Genomic DNA, 14,728 nt, shown 5'->3' with positions numbered 1-14,728 from the left:
AAGTTGTCTACGTTTGCGTGTTAATTTGAGCAACGCTTTAGCCAAACTAATAGATTGTTAACGACCAAGCATTTCGTCTTCATCTCTGAATGCAATTGTCGCTGTGGGTTATTCACTCCTAAACCATCTGATGTTACAAAAAAGAATCCCAGCTGAAGGACCGAGGAAAGCCGCACGTAAAAATAACATTGGCGTTTCTAGAACACAGAGTGATCAACTTGGAGAGAGAATGTGAAGTAACTGATAGGAGTTTGCATCAGAGCTTTAACGTTAAGCTGCGGTGTTCACCTGGAGTCTGGTGTGCAAACAGAACAGAACTAAAACCCTTCCATGCTGACATTAGTATGCGCTTTGCATCCAAACATCCCGACGTCATTGACAAAAGGCAGACTTGCTTTCTGCGACATCAACATTCCGTTTTTTTTTCTTTGATGAGATGCAGAGGAGGAAGAGACTTTAATTGCTGTTCACTGCGATCCGAGGCGACGCAGCAAAAATAGTCAAATGATTAAAAAAAGTGGAATTTAATGAGAATAGAGAAAATACATTTGGGGCTTTAACTAAGGCAGGTTGTCAACACAAAAGGTGATGCGAAAGAATCATGATTTAGTCATGGAAGTTGCACGGAAAGAACAAGCTGAAAAATCAAAGCGATGGAAGACATCTCCAGAGCACAAAAATGGAAAAAAAAAAAACTGGGCTGGAGTGACTGCAGACTGTGACAGTGAGCCTGTCTGTCTTTATTTAGAGCCGTCCAAATGTGTGAATCTACAAGTACAGTGTGTGAATGTTCTAGCATGTGACACATTGCACGTCCATCATTTCGGCAACGCGGCGGGAAATCCTGCTCGCGATGTAAGTCGGAGACATGCTCGTGCGGAAGCTCATGTGCGCCTTTAGATTGTGTAGAATTTTACAGCACTAGATTTTTGTAGAAGAATGAGAGCGGCGTGTATCATTTGGGTGGGGAAAAGCAGGGTAGGAGTATATAATTATAGACACGCGTTCACACATTTTAACGTATCTCCAAAAACAATCTTGAAGGGACTGCTGCAGACTGGCGCAGGCTGACGATGTGGATTTAATAAGTGGTGGGTTTGTTTAGGAGGGTCTTGCGACCGCGAAGCTAGTGGGGAGAGTAGAGGTGGCGTGGGGGTGGGGGTGTGGGTGGGGGGGGGGGGGGGTCAGGTCCGCAGGACCGCCCGCCACGAGGAGGCCAGCTATTAGGCAGGATGCCGCAGCAACACTCGCGTACCCCGTCATCGGAAGCGGATGTTGTTGCCATGGTGCCAGAGCTTGATATGTGCTCGACAGATTAGATGTTAACTGCTTTCCACACCTTTTTTCTTTTCTTTTTTCCTTTTGAACGACGTGTCCTCGCCTCGGTCTTCATCATGCCTGCGCCGCCCAGTCATCAGCGTTGGCTGATGTGGAATTTTTCACCTGCGGCGCAGACAAGAGGCGGCTTCCTCGTAGCCATCCGCATCTCCCTGGGATAATTGGCTCGGGACAGCTTGTTGTTGGCCGCCGCCTTCTTTTTTTTCTTTTCTTCTTTTTCTGTGTTCTAGTCCTTCTCTGTGGAAGAAATGATGACGATGTTCTGCTTTTGTTTGCGCTCAACCTTGGCTGTGTCATTTCGATCCCTCTGTGGTTGTCATGCCAACGGCATATCGAAGGCCGCCGTGCCAATTCAGCGGAGGGTTGCGATGGTTGCGCTTCACAGACGGGGCGGGTACGCGCGCGTGCGCAGCCGCTCGCTCCGCGCGTTGTCATGTGGCGGGAATTTGTGACGACAGATTGGGAAGAAACGCTACAACCCCGCTCCAACGGTGTGTTGACATCGGGATCGAAACAGTGCCGAGGCTCCGTTTCACGACCAAATAGACACCAAAATTTGTGCTGTTTGGCCGTGTCGCACATGACAAATGCAGGATCAAGCAAATTAGGGCTGCTAATTAGGTGCGATTTCTGCTTCTATTAGAATGAAAATATGCACGGAAGCTAGTCCCCCACCATCACCCCCTCCCTCATACATTCCCTTGATTCACCGTCTTCATTGTTTATGTCTTGTGACCTGTTGTAACTGTCATATGCTTGTGCAGGAGGTTTTTTTTTTTTTGCCTCACTCAAATTATCCTCAAAATGAGGGTAGTTCGAGCGTGGGTTTTTTTCTCCCTCTCTCCCTCCCCTGTGGTTTCTTTCTGACCTTCGGGTTGAGTGAACGCTGGCGCGTTTTGGCTGCCGCTGCTCAACCCGTATTGTTTTGTGTTTTTTGTTATTGTAAAGTGTCCTTGGGTGTCTTGAAAGGCGCTTATAAATAAAATGTATTATTATTATTATTATAAGATAGGACATCCATGCATAGCTAAGCAAATCTTTTCCCCATGGTGCTATACATTTCGTAGAGGGCAACGAGCCACTGCAGCAGTCACAGTCACGTGCAAAAAAAAAAAAAAAAAATGCTGCTACATTTCACAACTTTTCAAAACCCTTCAAGCGACTTTTTTTTTCCTCCTTTAAAGCAATGCACACTATAACCTAGAAACGTTTTGTGATGTTTATAAGACTCCGAGACTCCCTTCAGAACAGGTGTTCACCCCTCCGCATCTCGACTGCAAATTAACGGCGCTTGCGCAAAGCCACCGCTGGCTAATTTGCTATTTCCCCACGACCCCATAAAGCGAGCGCCCATAAACTTTTGATGATATGCTTTCAGCATTTCATCACTGAACCGTCAAACTCCTTTTTTTTTTTAGGATGCTTACCTGTAAGTGCATCCCTTGTAGCCCTTCTGTTGTACGTTTCTTAACAATGAGCGTAGCTGCCCAATCATGAGTGGAGAGACTCAGTGTGGGGGTGGTTATTATGTAAATGAGCCCCATTTTTACATAACAGCACAGAATGTCTTGCTCACCGACTGATTTTTAGCAATAGGCAGATATTTTTGTTGTTGTTGTTTGATTTCACCCTTGAGTGGACAGGCCCTGCAGAGTATGTCCCATTAAAAATTCAACTGCGTAAGATGTATCACTCATACGCGCACGTCAACTTTTCTTCTTTTATTTATATATATATCAATGACTAAAATAAATAATGGAAATGAAATGAACATGAATAATTTCATACCTAGAAAATATTTTGCGGTGTTTTTGAGGTAATCTGTCAGGTCGTAGTTTGTCCTTATAATAGTTTTGTTCTAGAGGCGGCTTGAGAAAATCAAAGAGGGGGAAAAAAAACCCCATTCGTTATACTAAAGACAAATTGCCGTTGTTAAAATGAGATTTTAGGATTTTAGTTCTCCCACGCGTCCCCATATTCCGACAAACCCTTGTCGCGTGGGCGCGGCTGGCCAATGCTTATTATTTTATACATGCGCTTGTCCCAATGATTGCGCCCCAACAGAAGACCAAGCAGACATATTCAGGGGGAAAAAAGCAATTGTGGCGATGTACATTGGCGCAGCAACTATGCAGTTCAAAGTAATAAATCAGGAAGCATTTGTGTTTCAACCTTGTCGTCTGCCGATTAAGTGCAAGAAAAGGCACAAAAAAAGCACATCGGACACACAGTCGGACAAAAGTAGTTTCCCTGCGATGTCGCTGACCCGAGGGCTTGTTTTTCAAATAAGAAGGCAGCTGACGATACAATTTTATAGCATCTTATAACGGTGGACAATAACATTGTGTCTCCCTTGCCGCTATTGTGAGAGATGTGACTAAATGAATTCCAGCCCAGATGGAAGCGTCCGTCCGTCCTTTTGCACTTCCGGGACCTCGCCGCAAGGTCGGCCATTCTGGTCTCGCACCTCACATAGGATGCGCGATACCCTGACATCCTTGCCATCTGACCCGCTCCTGGCAGGAGGGTTGCCTTCTAACACCCAACCCCCCCCCCCCCCCCCCCCCCCATCTGACCTCCCCACTCCCAGGTGATTTCAAACACCCACGATGCCAGACCTCATCCAAACTCAAGATGTTTCAATGACTTTCAGTATTGCAAATCGTCAGCTGTTCACCCCCCAAAAAATGTCTGAATACTGAAACGATGATGATCTTCTCTCCATTTACTCCCAAACTGACTTCCTCATCGCGAAATGCGCATCGGTTTAATCGAACACAAAGCTGATACACTCTCCGGAAGCCGCGACGCGTGCGCGCACGAATGGCAATCATACATAATCAAATGATGCTCATGCTTTTTTTCAACAAATGCAAGTGGAAGCGTCTGTCACCTTGCGATAAACAATTGAAGCTACCCGTGCACAGAAGGCCTTTATTGGCTGGTTGGAATTAAATCCCTCCGCCGCGGACGCTAATAGAAGTTCATCAATCGCAGTATGAACCGGTGGATGCGGACGAACACGCACGCTTGACGCATTTCAGTCGCGTGCTTCTCCGAAACTCACGTACGCCAGTGTCGTTCTCATCAGCGGCGAGCACACAATTAGGAGAAAGGGCTGCGGGAAATTGGCTTTTTCATGAAGTGCATGTGACCTATTTTCCGGCACATTTGACACGTGAAGACCTTAATCGTCACTTTAGCCTACTTAGAAAAAAAAAAACCAAACATGCTAATCTTCAGATCAGCTAAATACCAATAGGGGTAAAAGATTAATGCGATCGAAAACAGTATGTGCTGATCCTATTTCTCCCAAGGAGTCACGGTGTGCTCTGTGACTACAAAGAGGCTTAAAAAAAATAAAACAAAGGAAAGATGCAAAACCTCACGACCTGCAGGCCTCATTCAGCGCCACGTTAATGTGAGACCAGAGGCACGGAAGGAAGCACTTAACACGTCACGCATCAACCTGTTGCACCTCAGGGATTCCATTCCATGCGTAAGTGCCCTCACCTTCCTCTGCTGGAACACATTCCTTATTTCCAGGCAAGTTTTATATATTCCAAGTTGACTGTATTGTTTGTGCTTTTCCCTCTCTCTCCCTCACTGATAGATGCATCCAGAGTGAGTCAGTGGAGGACAAAATGTTATGTAGCACAGCTGAAAGCCAGATGGCCCGAAGCTTTTGCCTGAGCCACCGCTCATTGCTCACTAACAGGTTAGCATGCCAAACGAATCAGTGGAAACTGTCACAACGTTCGGCGGGGGGGCTGGGGTTGGTTGGGGTGTGGGGGTGAGGGGGGGGGGGCACGCAAACTGCACCGTGCGGCCAAATGGATGCAAATGGTACTCTATTAAGCGTAACTTTTTATGCAGACAGGAGGCGGCTTTGTTGCATATCCAAGCAGATGCAAATGCCTCCGGGCCACTGCAATTTGCATTTATTTTTCAATCTCTGTCAAACATCCGACAAGTATCAAAAAAGTTCAGACACAGAAGCAATAGAAAATTCACACCAAAGGCGTCTCAAGAAACCTCTCGATGTGTTTGATGACGTTAGCGAAGCTGCATTTTGTCTTCCTTCACTGAAGCTGAAACGGTGGACTGATGCAGAATAAATATTCATACTTGTTTTTCATCAGTTTGTGTGTGTGTGTGTAGGTGGCTCATTGCCAATCTTAACCTGTCCGCTCTGTCGTGAGATCTATTGGTCTGCAAACTGCACAGACTTTCAACAACGTATTTGTGAAACAGCACGCAATCGTCCTGCGAAGTGAATCGTGTTGCTCGGTTAAGATCCACCACGTGCTCATAAAGTAGCAACATCCGCCACACATGTTCACCCTCGCCAGCAAGCTGTCATCTCTTAATGTTTGCATGGATTGTACATTGTCTACTTGCTGTTAATTTTTTTTAACCCCAAAAAAAAGTGCGGCATCTCACACATCACATTTTCTAACATTCTCCACAATCGTACAAGGACCAAAAAAAAAAAAAAAGTTAACCAATGTTTTGATGTTGTTGCTGTTTACAGTTCAACCTTGGAGCAGGTCATTCCAGATATCACGTGGATGAGCAGCCGGCAACCTCCGACGCATGAATTGGAACGTGACGCTTGTCAATGTGCTCCGCCGCGTGTGACTGACAACAAACATCACCGGTAACTCGGGTGGCGAGGAAATTGTTCTCACCGGGACGGTGGCTGTCCGTCAAACGGATGAGAATGTTAATGCAGCGTGCTGAACTTGCACATCAGACGTGGGGTTGAAAGAAAGCGTGTGAGTCAGAAAGAGTCACGATTTCAACACTGAACGATGCCGTGGCCCTTTTTTGCCTCGCATGAGAATTTCGATTTAGTCAGTGTGGGAAAAGCCTCTTTCACTTATCTAACATCATGACGACTGGCATTTTTTTTTCTAAAACAGTCGATGTCTATGTGGGAAAAAAATGGTCCATGCTGCAAAAAAAAATGTAGACTTCCTTGTGAAACAACAAATGGATTCTTCTTTGTTTTCAAAAATTGTTGGTGTCTAGATTATCCTCTAATCTATGTTGTGTGTCTTTGAATGGCAATTTCAATTTGTTTGGTTTCAATTGTATTCAAAGCTTGAAAGCAGAGTGCTTTTGTCATCTTTTCTCCCAAACACCCCCCCCCCGCCCCCACCCCAAATTGCTGTCACAGTCGCAGAGGCATCTTAATCTTATTTTGTTGTTTGTTGTATTTGATGCTTCTTTGTCTGAGCTCGGTGGTCGGCATTGAAGGAAAGGAGCACTGGGAATTGAAATGAGATTTCTTTGCGTGCGCTCCGACTGACCGTGCACACCGCGGGGCCGGCGGCCAGCTGGAAAAGTGGATGCAGGCACGTGACGTGGTTTAGAGGGAGCGACGCCTTATAAAAAGTGTGAGGAGTGTGGAGAGCACAGAGCGTCTGGAGGAGCCGCGCTCGCATCCTCCCGACAGGAGAAACACTTCCGCGCGCGCACAAAAACTAGCAATTTGTCTGGAGAATTTGGGTGAAAAAAATGGCAACCAAGCTTCATTTGTATTAAATCACACCGTTTTTTTGTTTTGTCTCTTTTGTTTCTGAAAGCATAGAGGAGGCTGGATGTTGCGCTTCTGGCTTGGATTAACGCGCAAAAGATAAAGGGCGGATCTGCGCGCTGGAAGGAATTATGTAAGGTAAAGCACAATCAATTGTCATCTTTTTGGGGGCTTTTTCCTCATCTCATTTACACTTGCTTCGGGCATTCTAATGCAATTGGTGGTCTTTTCTGCATTGAAGTACATGAGCATCGTTTCTGAAATAACTATGCAGATGGAATCATGAAGTGCCATTGTGCATTCTGTTATTTTATATTGCACCGGCATGGAGAATGCATGACATTTTCATCAGGTTTTACGTCTGACTGAAATGTTTATTCATTATGTCTTGTATGAAATGTAGAACCATGGGGAAAAAGATGCTCATCATTTGTCAAATAAGATTAAAAAAAAAAAAAAAAACTTGCAAAAAGTGTGAACTCGGTGAATGCATTTAAATGTGTTGCGACTCCAAAGTAATGCTGCAGCCCCACGACAATAAATACACCTACTGGCAAAAACACTGTATACCGTACCTGTGCAAAAAAAAAAAAAAAAAATCCTGTTTTTTGCACATTTTTAATCCCTCAAAAATGATCATGAATCAAATTGAGTTCTTTTTTTAACAAGCAGTAACTATGGACTCATTTAAATTGCACTGGTAGTGCTATATTCATGTTTATTGGGTTTCAGATGCACTGCTGCAGCCCCCTCCCCCCCCTCTCCCATTGCAGAATGCACCTCATCGGTGCCACTGTGCGGCCCACGTCAGACCACACAAGCCTTGCCGGGCGTAGGGCAAAATTTTGTGAAGGGATAGTTGGATTTAATCAAGGGGCCAGTCAGAGTGTGGTCACGGGCCGCATGTGGCCCGCGGGCCACCTGTTGCACCCCACCAAGGTCCTATAAACTTGGTACGGTATGCTCGTCATTTGGGACAGGCTCCACCCTAATGATGACAATTACAATGAAAAACAAAATGGGATTGTGCAGGCGTACCTGGTGCATGATGAAAGTGCTTTCCGGCAACCATGTCTGTGACACACGTCGTCCGTTTGCAGGTTGGTGTAAGCTTGCAGTCCTCTCCTCTCTCACAGCAACATGCAGTCCGTGCTGGACGCTGTGGCCGACACCACCTTCCGGACTATCACCTCTGGTTTACAGTACCTGGGCTCGAATGACGCCAACTACGACGAGCCCGTCAGCCAAGTGGACTTCAAGGGCGTCTTCTCCCTGCAGAAGCCCTTGTCCTCCTTCCGCAGTAACGCCTTCCCCGACAAGATCCCCCCTGACGAGGAGCTGATCCTGAGGGGATTCTACCCCACCAATGCCACAGAGCTCCTGTCCAACCGCAGCGCCTTCCCGGACGAGGGCAGTAACATACAATGCGGGGAGAACTTCATGGACATGGAGTGCTTCATGATTCTGACGCCCAGTCAGCAGCTGGCCGTGGCGGTCATGTCGCTCACGCTGGGGACCTTCACCGTCCTGGAGAACCTGGTGGTGCTCTGCGTGATCCTGCAGTCGCGCACCCTCCGCTGCAGGCCCTCCTACCACTTCATCGGCAGCCTGGCCGTGGCCGACCTGCTGGGCAGCGTCATCTTCGTCTACAGCTTCTTGGACTTTCACGTGTTCCACCGCAAGGACAGCCCCAACGTGTTCCTCTTCAAGCTGGGCGGGGTGACGGCGTCGTTCACCGCCTCCGTCGGCAGCCTCTTCCTCACCGCCATCGACCGCTACATCTCCATCCACCGCCCGTTGGCCTACAGGCGCATCGTGACCCGGACCAAAGCGGTCATCGCCTTTTGCATGATGTGGACCATCTCCATCGTCATTGCCGTGCTACCTCTGCTGGGCTGGAACTGTAAGCGCCTCAAGTCCGTGTGCTCCGACATATTCCCCCTCATCGACGAGAACTACTTGCTCTTCTGGATCGGGGTGACCAGCGTGCTGGTTCTTTTCATCATCTACGCCTACATCTACATCCTTTGGAAAGCGCACCACCACGCCGTGCGCATGCTGAGCCGCACCTCCCAGAAGAGCCTGGTGGTGTACTCGGCGGACGGCACCAAGGTTCAGACCACGCGCCCCGAGCAAGCCCGCATGGACATCCGCCTGGCCAAGACTCTGGTGCTCATCCTGGCGGTGCTGGTCATCTGCTGGGGTCCCGTGCTGGCCATCATGGTCTACGACCTCTTCTGGAGGATGGACGACGACATCAAGACTGTGTTTGCGTTCTGCAGCATGCTCTGCCTCCTCAACTCCACCGTCAACCCCATCATCTACGCGCTGAGGAGCAAGGACCTGAGGCACGCCTTCCTCAGCTCGTGCCACGCCTGCCGCGGCGGCGGCCAGCAGCTGGACAACAGCCTCGAGTCGGACTGCCAGAACCGCAACGCCAACATCTCGGCCAACAGGGCCGCCGAGAGCTGCGTGAAGACCACTGTGAAAATAGCCAAAGTAACAATGTCGGTGTCCACGGAGACTTCGGCAGAAGCTGTGTAATTGGCTGTCCGGTCTGGAGGAAAGTCGGTACACGTCACGTTTCTTGTCATTCAACGTAATGAAGCAGATTTGGTGTGGGGAGGAGGAGAAAAAAAAAAGGCAATTTAAGTCAGCTTACGTTGTCGTGGAGCAGATAAGCCAAACAATCCTTCGTTTTATGACACGAGCATGAAATTTGGCAGGGTTGCCTTTAAAAATAAAAACTGTGAGCCACCTGTTTGCTTTACTACTACTAACTTCAAATGGGAGAGTAGTTCTGGCCTTTCTCCAAGATGGCCGCCAAAATTTACCTTGGCTCAAAAAAGGTTGGGAAGCACTGATTTACAGAGTATGTTCATACCAAGTTTCCTGCTCCATTCACCTCCTTATCAACTAAATGATTCTGCCCCCCCCCCTTCCCCGTCCCCCCACCCTCCAAAAAAAATTCACATCTACCTGCTCCATTGCTAGTGTGTGAGCACAACGTGTGCCCAAGTGCCAAATGGTATTTACAAGGTCGCATTAACTGACTGGAAGGAATTCTTCAGTTGACTTTCATGATAGTCCAATTAGTGAATGCATTTTATATTTTTGTACCGTGACTTCAGGTTTTCAAAAACAATGTATCGTCACGTTGGGAACAAGGGGCTACTGACATTTTCAATTCCACACGTCTTACTGTGTGCCATTTGCACCATGAATAACAAGAAACCTTCTCTCTCTTTCCATCTCCTCTCTCTCTCTCTCTCTCTCTCTCTCTCTCTCTCTCTCTCTCTCTCTCTCTCTCTCTCTCTCTCTCTCTCTCGTCTTGACTTTCTCACAGAATTTCGTGACCAGACATTTTCTCTTATAATTAGAACAGGTCACTTTTTGTACTTCTGACAACACTCAGTGAGTGGCGACCATGCAAGGAGCGTGTGAAATGTAAACGAGCGGTGAGTCGTCGTGAGTCAATGCAGAAAAACAACAGCGCTTGTGAACCGAGAAACACAACATAAATGCAGTTTTTCGTTTGTTTGTTTGTTTTTTGACATGTTGTAAAAACGTTTTTTTTGTTTTGTTTTTTTAAACAAATGGTGGTGATCACTGTTGTATAATTGTGCCCATGTGTTTACTTGCTAGCCGTTAAAGACTGTAGAGTACCACAATCATCAAGTGTACAGTGTTAAAATGCAAAAATTGTGTTGCAATTGGGGATGGGCATTTTTACAAGAGGCCTAATTGAATTGTGTTTTATATTTTTTTTTTGATTGCATCCGAGAATCTTTGAATGTTCTGAACTCCTATTTCCATGCCAGTCTCATTAAGAAGGAATAATTGCGTGAATGTATTGTAGTTCAACTTCCTAGAGGTAACCTATTCTTCTTCTACCGCAAACTACTTGAGACTGAATCGACAGCGCCTCTGCGGGTTGCTGCCCGATTGCCACCTTGATTGATAATCACCGATCAATCAAATTAGAGTCTTAGATAATGCCCATCCCTAGTTCAAATCCTAATGCTCGGCTTTTCAGTCCAGCTTGAGGATAAAGATTTCAAACATCAAAAATGAGCTCGAACACAGTGTGCTGGTCACAACCGTGTGAGTTGCATTCATCCTGTGTCTACTTTGACTAGATTGTATGTATGTGATACCTAGTGACTTGGTGATATAGTTCCAACCCAAAGCCTTTAATGAATCATTACAGTGAGTTGTATCCAGTGCTACTGTTGCAGCAGATTGTAGGTTCATTTTTGTTTTGCTGCATAAATGCCACCCATGCACTGGCCTTTTGTGAAGTAGTCTTAGTGTAATGGAAATATCGTCTGCTGTTCATTTTAGGTGTACAAATACGAAAGAGATAAGGGGAGTGTTCACACTTACAAAAGAATCTCAGAAAAAGTGATCCCCCCTGTTTCCCCCACAAATAAACAATGTAGTGCTTTTTAATCTAGGAATTTGACAGCACAATTGTTCTTAGGTTTTTCTATTGGTGTGACGCTATCCATAACAGCTCTTGTGCCAGTAAATGCTTCTGCTGCCTCTTGTATTCTTGAATAGTAAAAAATGTCAACAGTCAAGTGACTTTCTTTACAGAAGTGGGAACATGAGGAATCCTCAAAAAAAAAAAAGAAGTCACAATTGCTCAAGTGTTTTTAATATTACTGTTTCAATAAAGTCACAGCTGATTGTCACGTTTGTCTTGAAACTATTTGATAATTTCAGGTGATGAACATCAGTGCTGCACATTTGGCTCGGGTCTCGGGTTTGAATCTAGGCTCCTGCCCTCCTGTGTCGACTTCTCAAGTTCTCCCTTGTGCATGTGGTGAGTCCTCTCCAAGTATGGCTTTCATTGTCTTGAAGTATAAATGGAAGTATGAACGGTTATTTGTCTGTAAATATGACCTTCTAATGACCAGTTCAGGGTGCGGCTGAGCTCGAGTTTACCACCCGTCTTTATATAAGGGAATAAAAAATGGATGAGGGAGAGATGGATCGAAAATCATCTCCCACCATTTAGCTCAATCCAATCACACAATAGACAATGTATTAGCGCCGCCCAGTGGATATTTTTTGTATTTTTAACTCAACCTTCCTAAAAACAAATCAAAAAAAAACTCTCCGCACGTTGCTCTAAGCAGTTTTTGTAGCACTAATTACTTTTGGCCAGTGTTGTCATCTAGCATTTATTTTTGTTTCATAAGTATTGAACATGTCGAAATCGTTCAGTAACTTTGCCCCGGTGGGTCAAATTACAGGATTTTGGGGGCGCGGTTCAACGGGATTGCTGGGAAATGTAGTATTCAAATTAGCGAAACATCATGGGTGATTAAAAACTACAACTACCGGTAGTTACTTTCTTGCGCATGCGCACAACAGTGAATACGAACGGACCAAAGCCAGCCGGCCGTTGAACCGTTGTGTTCACCCCGTACAGCGTAGAAAAATCTACTTTCATCTGACGATACGTCGTCGCGCAGACGTATCGTTGTGTCCGCTTTGGTTCAAAACACGTTTGTTGACCGAAATTCAGTGCCATCGGTTAACGGAAAGTCGCGTGAGTCGAGAAAGTGGCATTTTGACACACCGCGGAATTGCTACTACACCCAGTAGCCGGGTAACGAGAGCTAGCAGCAACGTCTCGCCACATAACGGAAATACTCGAGCTTCGAGTTGTCCAGTTGAGATTTTGGAGCCAGCGCGATGGCTTGTGGAGCTACACTGAAGAGGACTCTGGATTTTGACCCGCTAATGAACCAGGCTTCCCCCAAGAGAAGGAGGTGTTCCACAATTCGTTCTCCCGTCTCGTCGCCGCAGAAATACCTCCGGCTGGAGCCTTCGCCGTTCGGACAATTGTCGTCCAGACTCACCACAGGTCGACGATTCATACATTTCTCGGCGTTTTATTTGAAGTTGTGGGACGTTTACTATTGAAAACTGGGACCGGCGAGGCGTAGGCTAGAATTAACTTGTTGCTGTGGTATGCTGGAATGACTGACCAACATTTTCAGTCTCATTGACAATGCTGGATTTTGTTGTTGTTGTTGTTTTTTACGTGTTGACTGTAAAGTGATTCGTATTTCCGTTTCTGTCACAGAGCAAATCCTGCACAACATCAAACAGGAGTATAAGCGGCTCAAACGACGAAACCTGGACACTTATTTCCAGCAAGTAGACGGCTCCGCTGCTCTGGATCTTCACAATATCCCCAGTGGATCGTCCCTATCAGGTAACATTTTAGTTTGATCACTACACTGAGGCTGGATTTACATTGCATCCAAGTGCCCCAATTCCGATTTTTCAAGCAACTGCCACAGAACAACGCTGATATAGGTCACAGCAATCATCCAAATTCCAATTAACATCACAATGTAGTAGAATGCAATTTTCAAATTGAAAGGCTGCACTTTGAGGGGAAAAATAAACAACCCCTGCATCAGCCAGTAGGCTTTAATTTCTATGTATAAAAGATCCTGCCGATAAGAAAATGGACAACAGAATCTATTTGTTCATAATGTAGGAGTCAGCAGCCATACAATTAGGATCCATTATTTTTGTATTACCGGTAACTCTTGAGATTTCTTCCCTGGACAGGTTCCTGCTCAGGCGCCTCCTCCCCCACCAGGAAGGAACAGCCCTTATTTTCCCTCCGACAGGTCGGGATGATCTGTGAAAGACTACTAAGGGAGCGCGAGGATAAAGTCCGGGAAGAGTATGATGAGATTCTGACCACGAAATTAGCAGGTATGATGAATAAATAAACAAACCAAAAAAAAGGTGTTTTAGTTTGTTTCCCGATGATGAGAGTCATGCTAACACAATTATTTAAAATTTTCCCACATTCAACAGAGCAGTACGATGCCTTTGTCAAGTTCACGCATGATCAGCTCATGCGGAGGTTTGGAGAACAGCCTGCTAGCTGTGAGTTTGGTTATTTTTGTGTGTGTGTGTGGGGGGGAGGGGGGTCCTCCCCCAAACGTTTCTCTATGAAATTGCATTCATGTCGTCCCCCCTCTCCAGATGTTTCTTGAGTCAACATGAAGAATAATACAATCTACTGGAACCTCAGTGGTCGACTTGGACTTTCTCCCAGCTGTGCCATATTTCTTCCCAGTGGACCAGATGGACTAGTCTGCGGTTTTCATCCTTTTGTTGTTGCTGCTGGAGTTTAGGAGGACTCCCTGCTATTGAATCGTCCGAGGACCTTCTCTGATATCCAGCAGTGGCCTCGCAACGTTTCCTTGGCTTTCTTCTCTGGATGCTTTCACATACTCAAGGACGACTAACACCATGACACTCTCTGGCTGTTTTAATTGAATTCTGCTATCCATTTCCAGAAATTATTTTTTGTTTTCCACCATATACACAGGCATTTATTGCATCTAGATCGGTATATTCTGTATTTTTACCTTATTTTTCTCTTCCCCTTTCCATTACACCGAAACATTTTTCCTGTTGTAAAGGGAGGCTTACGATCAGGAAAACTAATAAACTGTTTCGACTGACATATTTGATGACCTGGTTTTAATGTATATCTTGCAGATGAATAATGCATTTGATGTGACAATATTGTCTAGCGCAAAGGCAGTTATGACAACAGCAGTTATTGGTAAGACACTACTTTGCCCCAGTCCTGCACATTTTTTGAAAAATGAAAACCGCAGAAAACATTTTTTACAAGCACCTAGATATTTTCTTGGGATACTGTGAAGGTAAGTCAAAATAGATTTGCGCACTTCAATTGAAATTAAACATGAGAACGGGATCACTGTTTAATTTTTTTGAAGATTGCTTGTCTCCAGCACCAGATTAAAATACGTGAATGTACACCCAATTCTTATAAAT

The 14,728-nt window shown here is 45.7% G+C and overlaps 2 protein-coding genes across 5 annotated transcripts; both read left to right on the top strand.

The window, feature by feature from the left end:
• Positions 1-6,560: 6,560 nt before the first annotated feature.
• On the top strand, positions 6,561-11,577 carry LOC147187568 (cannabinoid receptor type 1A). Of its 3 annotated transcripts, none has more exons than XM_086100428.1 (2): positions 6,561-7,013; positions 7,981-11,577. In XM_086100428.1, the coding sequence occupies exon 2, from the start codon at positions 8,021-8,023 to the stop codon at positions 9,422-9,424; it is 1,404 nt and encodes a 467-aa protein (XP_085956554.1). In that variant the 5' UTR covers positions 6,561-7,013; positions 7,981-8,020; the 3' UTR covers positions 9,425-11,577. The 3 variants fall into 3 exon arrangements, with proteins under 3 accessions (XP_085956554.1, XP_085956555.1, XP_085956553.1); XM_086100429.1 differs by having other exon boundaries at positions 6,561-7,018; positions 8,017-11,577; XM_086100427.1 differs by having other exon boundaries at positions 6,561-7,018.
• Positions 10,197-14,388, top strand: akirin2 (akirin 2). 2 transcript variants are annotated; one of them, XM_086100432.1, is made up of 5 exons: positions 10,197-11,708; positions 12,981-13,112; positions 13,478-13,627; positions 13,733-13,804; positions 13,904-14,388. In XM_086100432.1, the coding sequence occupies exons 1-5, from the start codon at positions 11,612-11,614 to the stop codon at positions 13,912-13,914; spliced, it is 462 nt and encodes a 153-aa protein (XP_085956558.1). In that variant the 5' UTR covers positions 10,197-11,611; the 3' UTR covers positions 13,915-14,388. The 2 variants fall into 2 exon arrangements, with proteins under 2 accessions (XP_085956558.1, XP_085956557.1); XM_086100431.1 differs by lacking the exon at positions 10,197-11,708 and adding an exon at positions 12,257-12,758.
• Positions 14,389-14,728: the final 340 nt, after the last annotated feature.

The sequence above is a fragment of the Hippocampus guttulatus genome, chromosome 20 (genome assembly GCF_054856545.1).
Source record: "Hippocampus guttulatus isolate MCC_2025c chromosome 20, RoL_Hgut_1.0, whole genome shotgun sequence".
In the NCBI taxonomy this organism is placed as follows: Eukaryota; Metazoa; Chordata; class Actinopteri; order Syngnathiformes; family Syngnathidae; genus Hippocampus; species Hippocampus guttulatus.
This window is presented reverse-complemented; position numbering and strand designations above follow the sequence as displayed.

Excerpts from the sequence above, each read along its gene's own strand:
- LOC147187568 (XM_086100428.1), top strand. The coding sequence starts at position 8,021 with ATGCAGTCCGTGCTGGACGCTGTGGCCGACACCACCTTCCGGACTATC.
- akirin2 (XM_086100431.1), top strand. The coding sequence starts at position 12,587 with ATGGCTTGTGGAGCTACACTGAAGAGGACTCTGGATTTTGACCCGCTA. Across the intron at positions 12,759-12,980 it reads GTCGTCCAGACTCACCACAG|AGCAAATCCTGCACAACATC; the intron begins GTCGACGATTCA and ends TTTCTGTCACAG. Across the intron at positions 13,113-13,477 it reads CAGTGGATCGTCCCTATCAG|GTTCCTGCTCAGGCGCCTCC; the intron begins GTAACATTTTAG and ends TTCCCTGGACAG.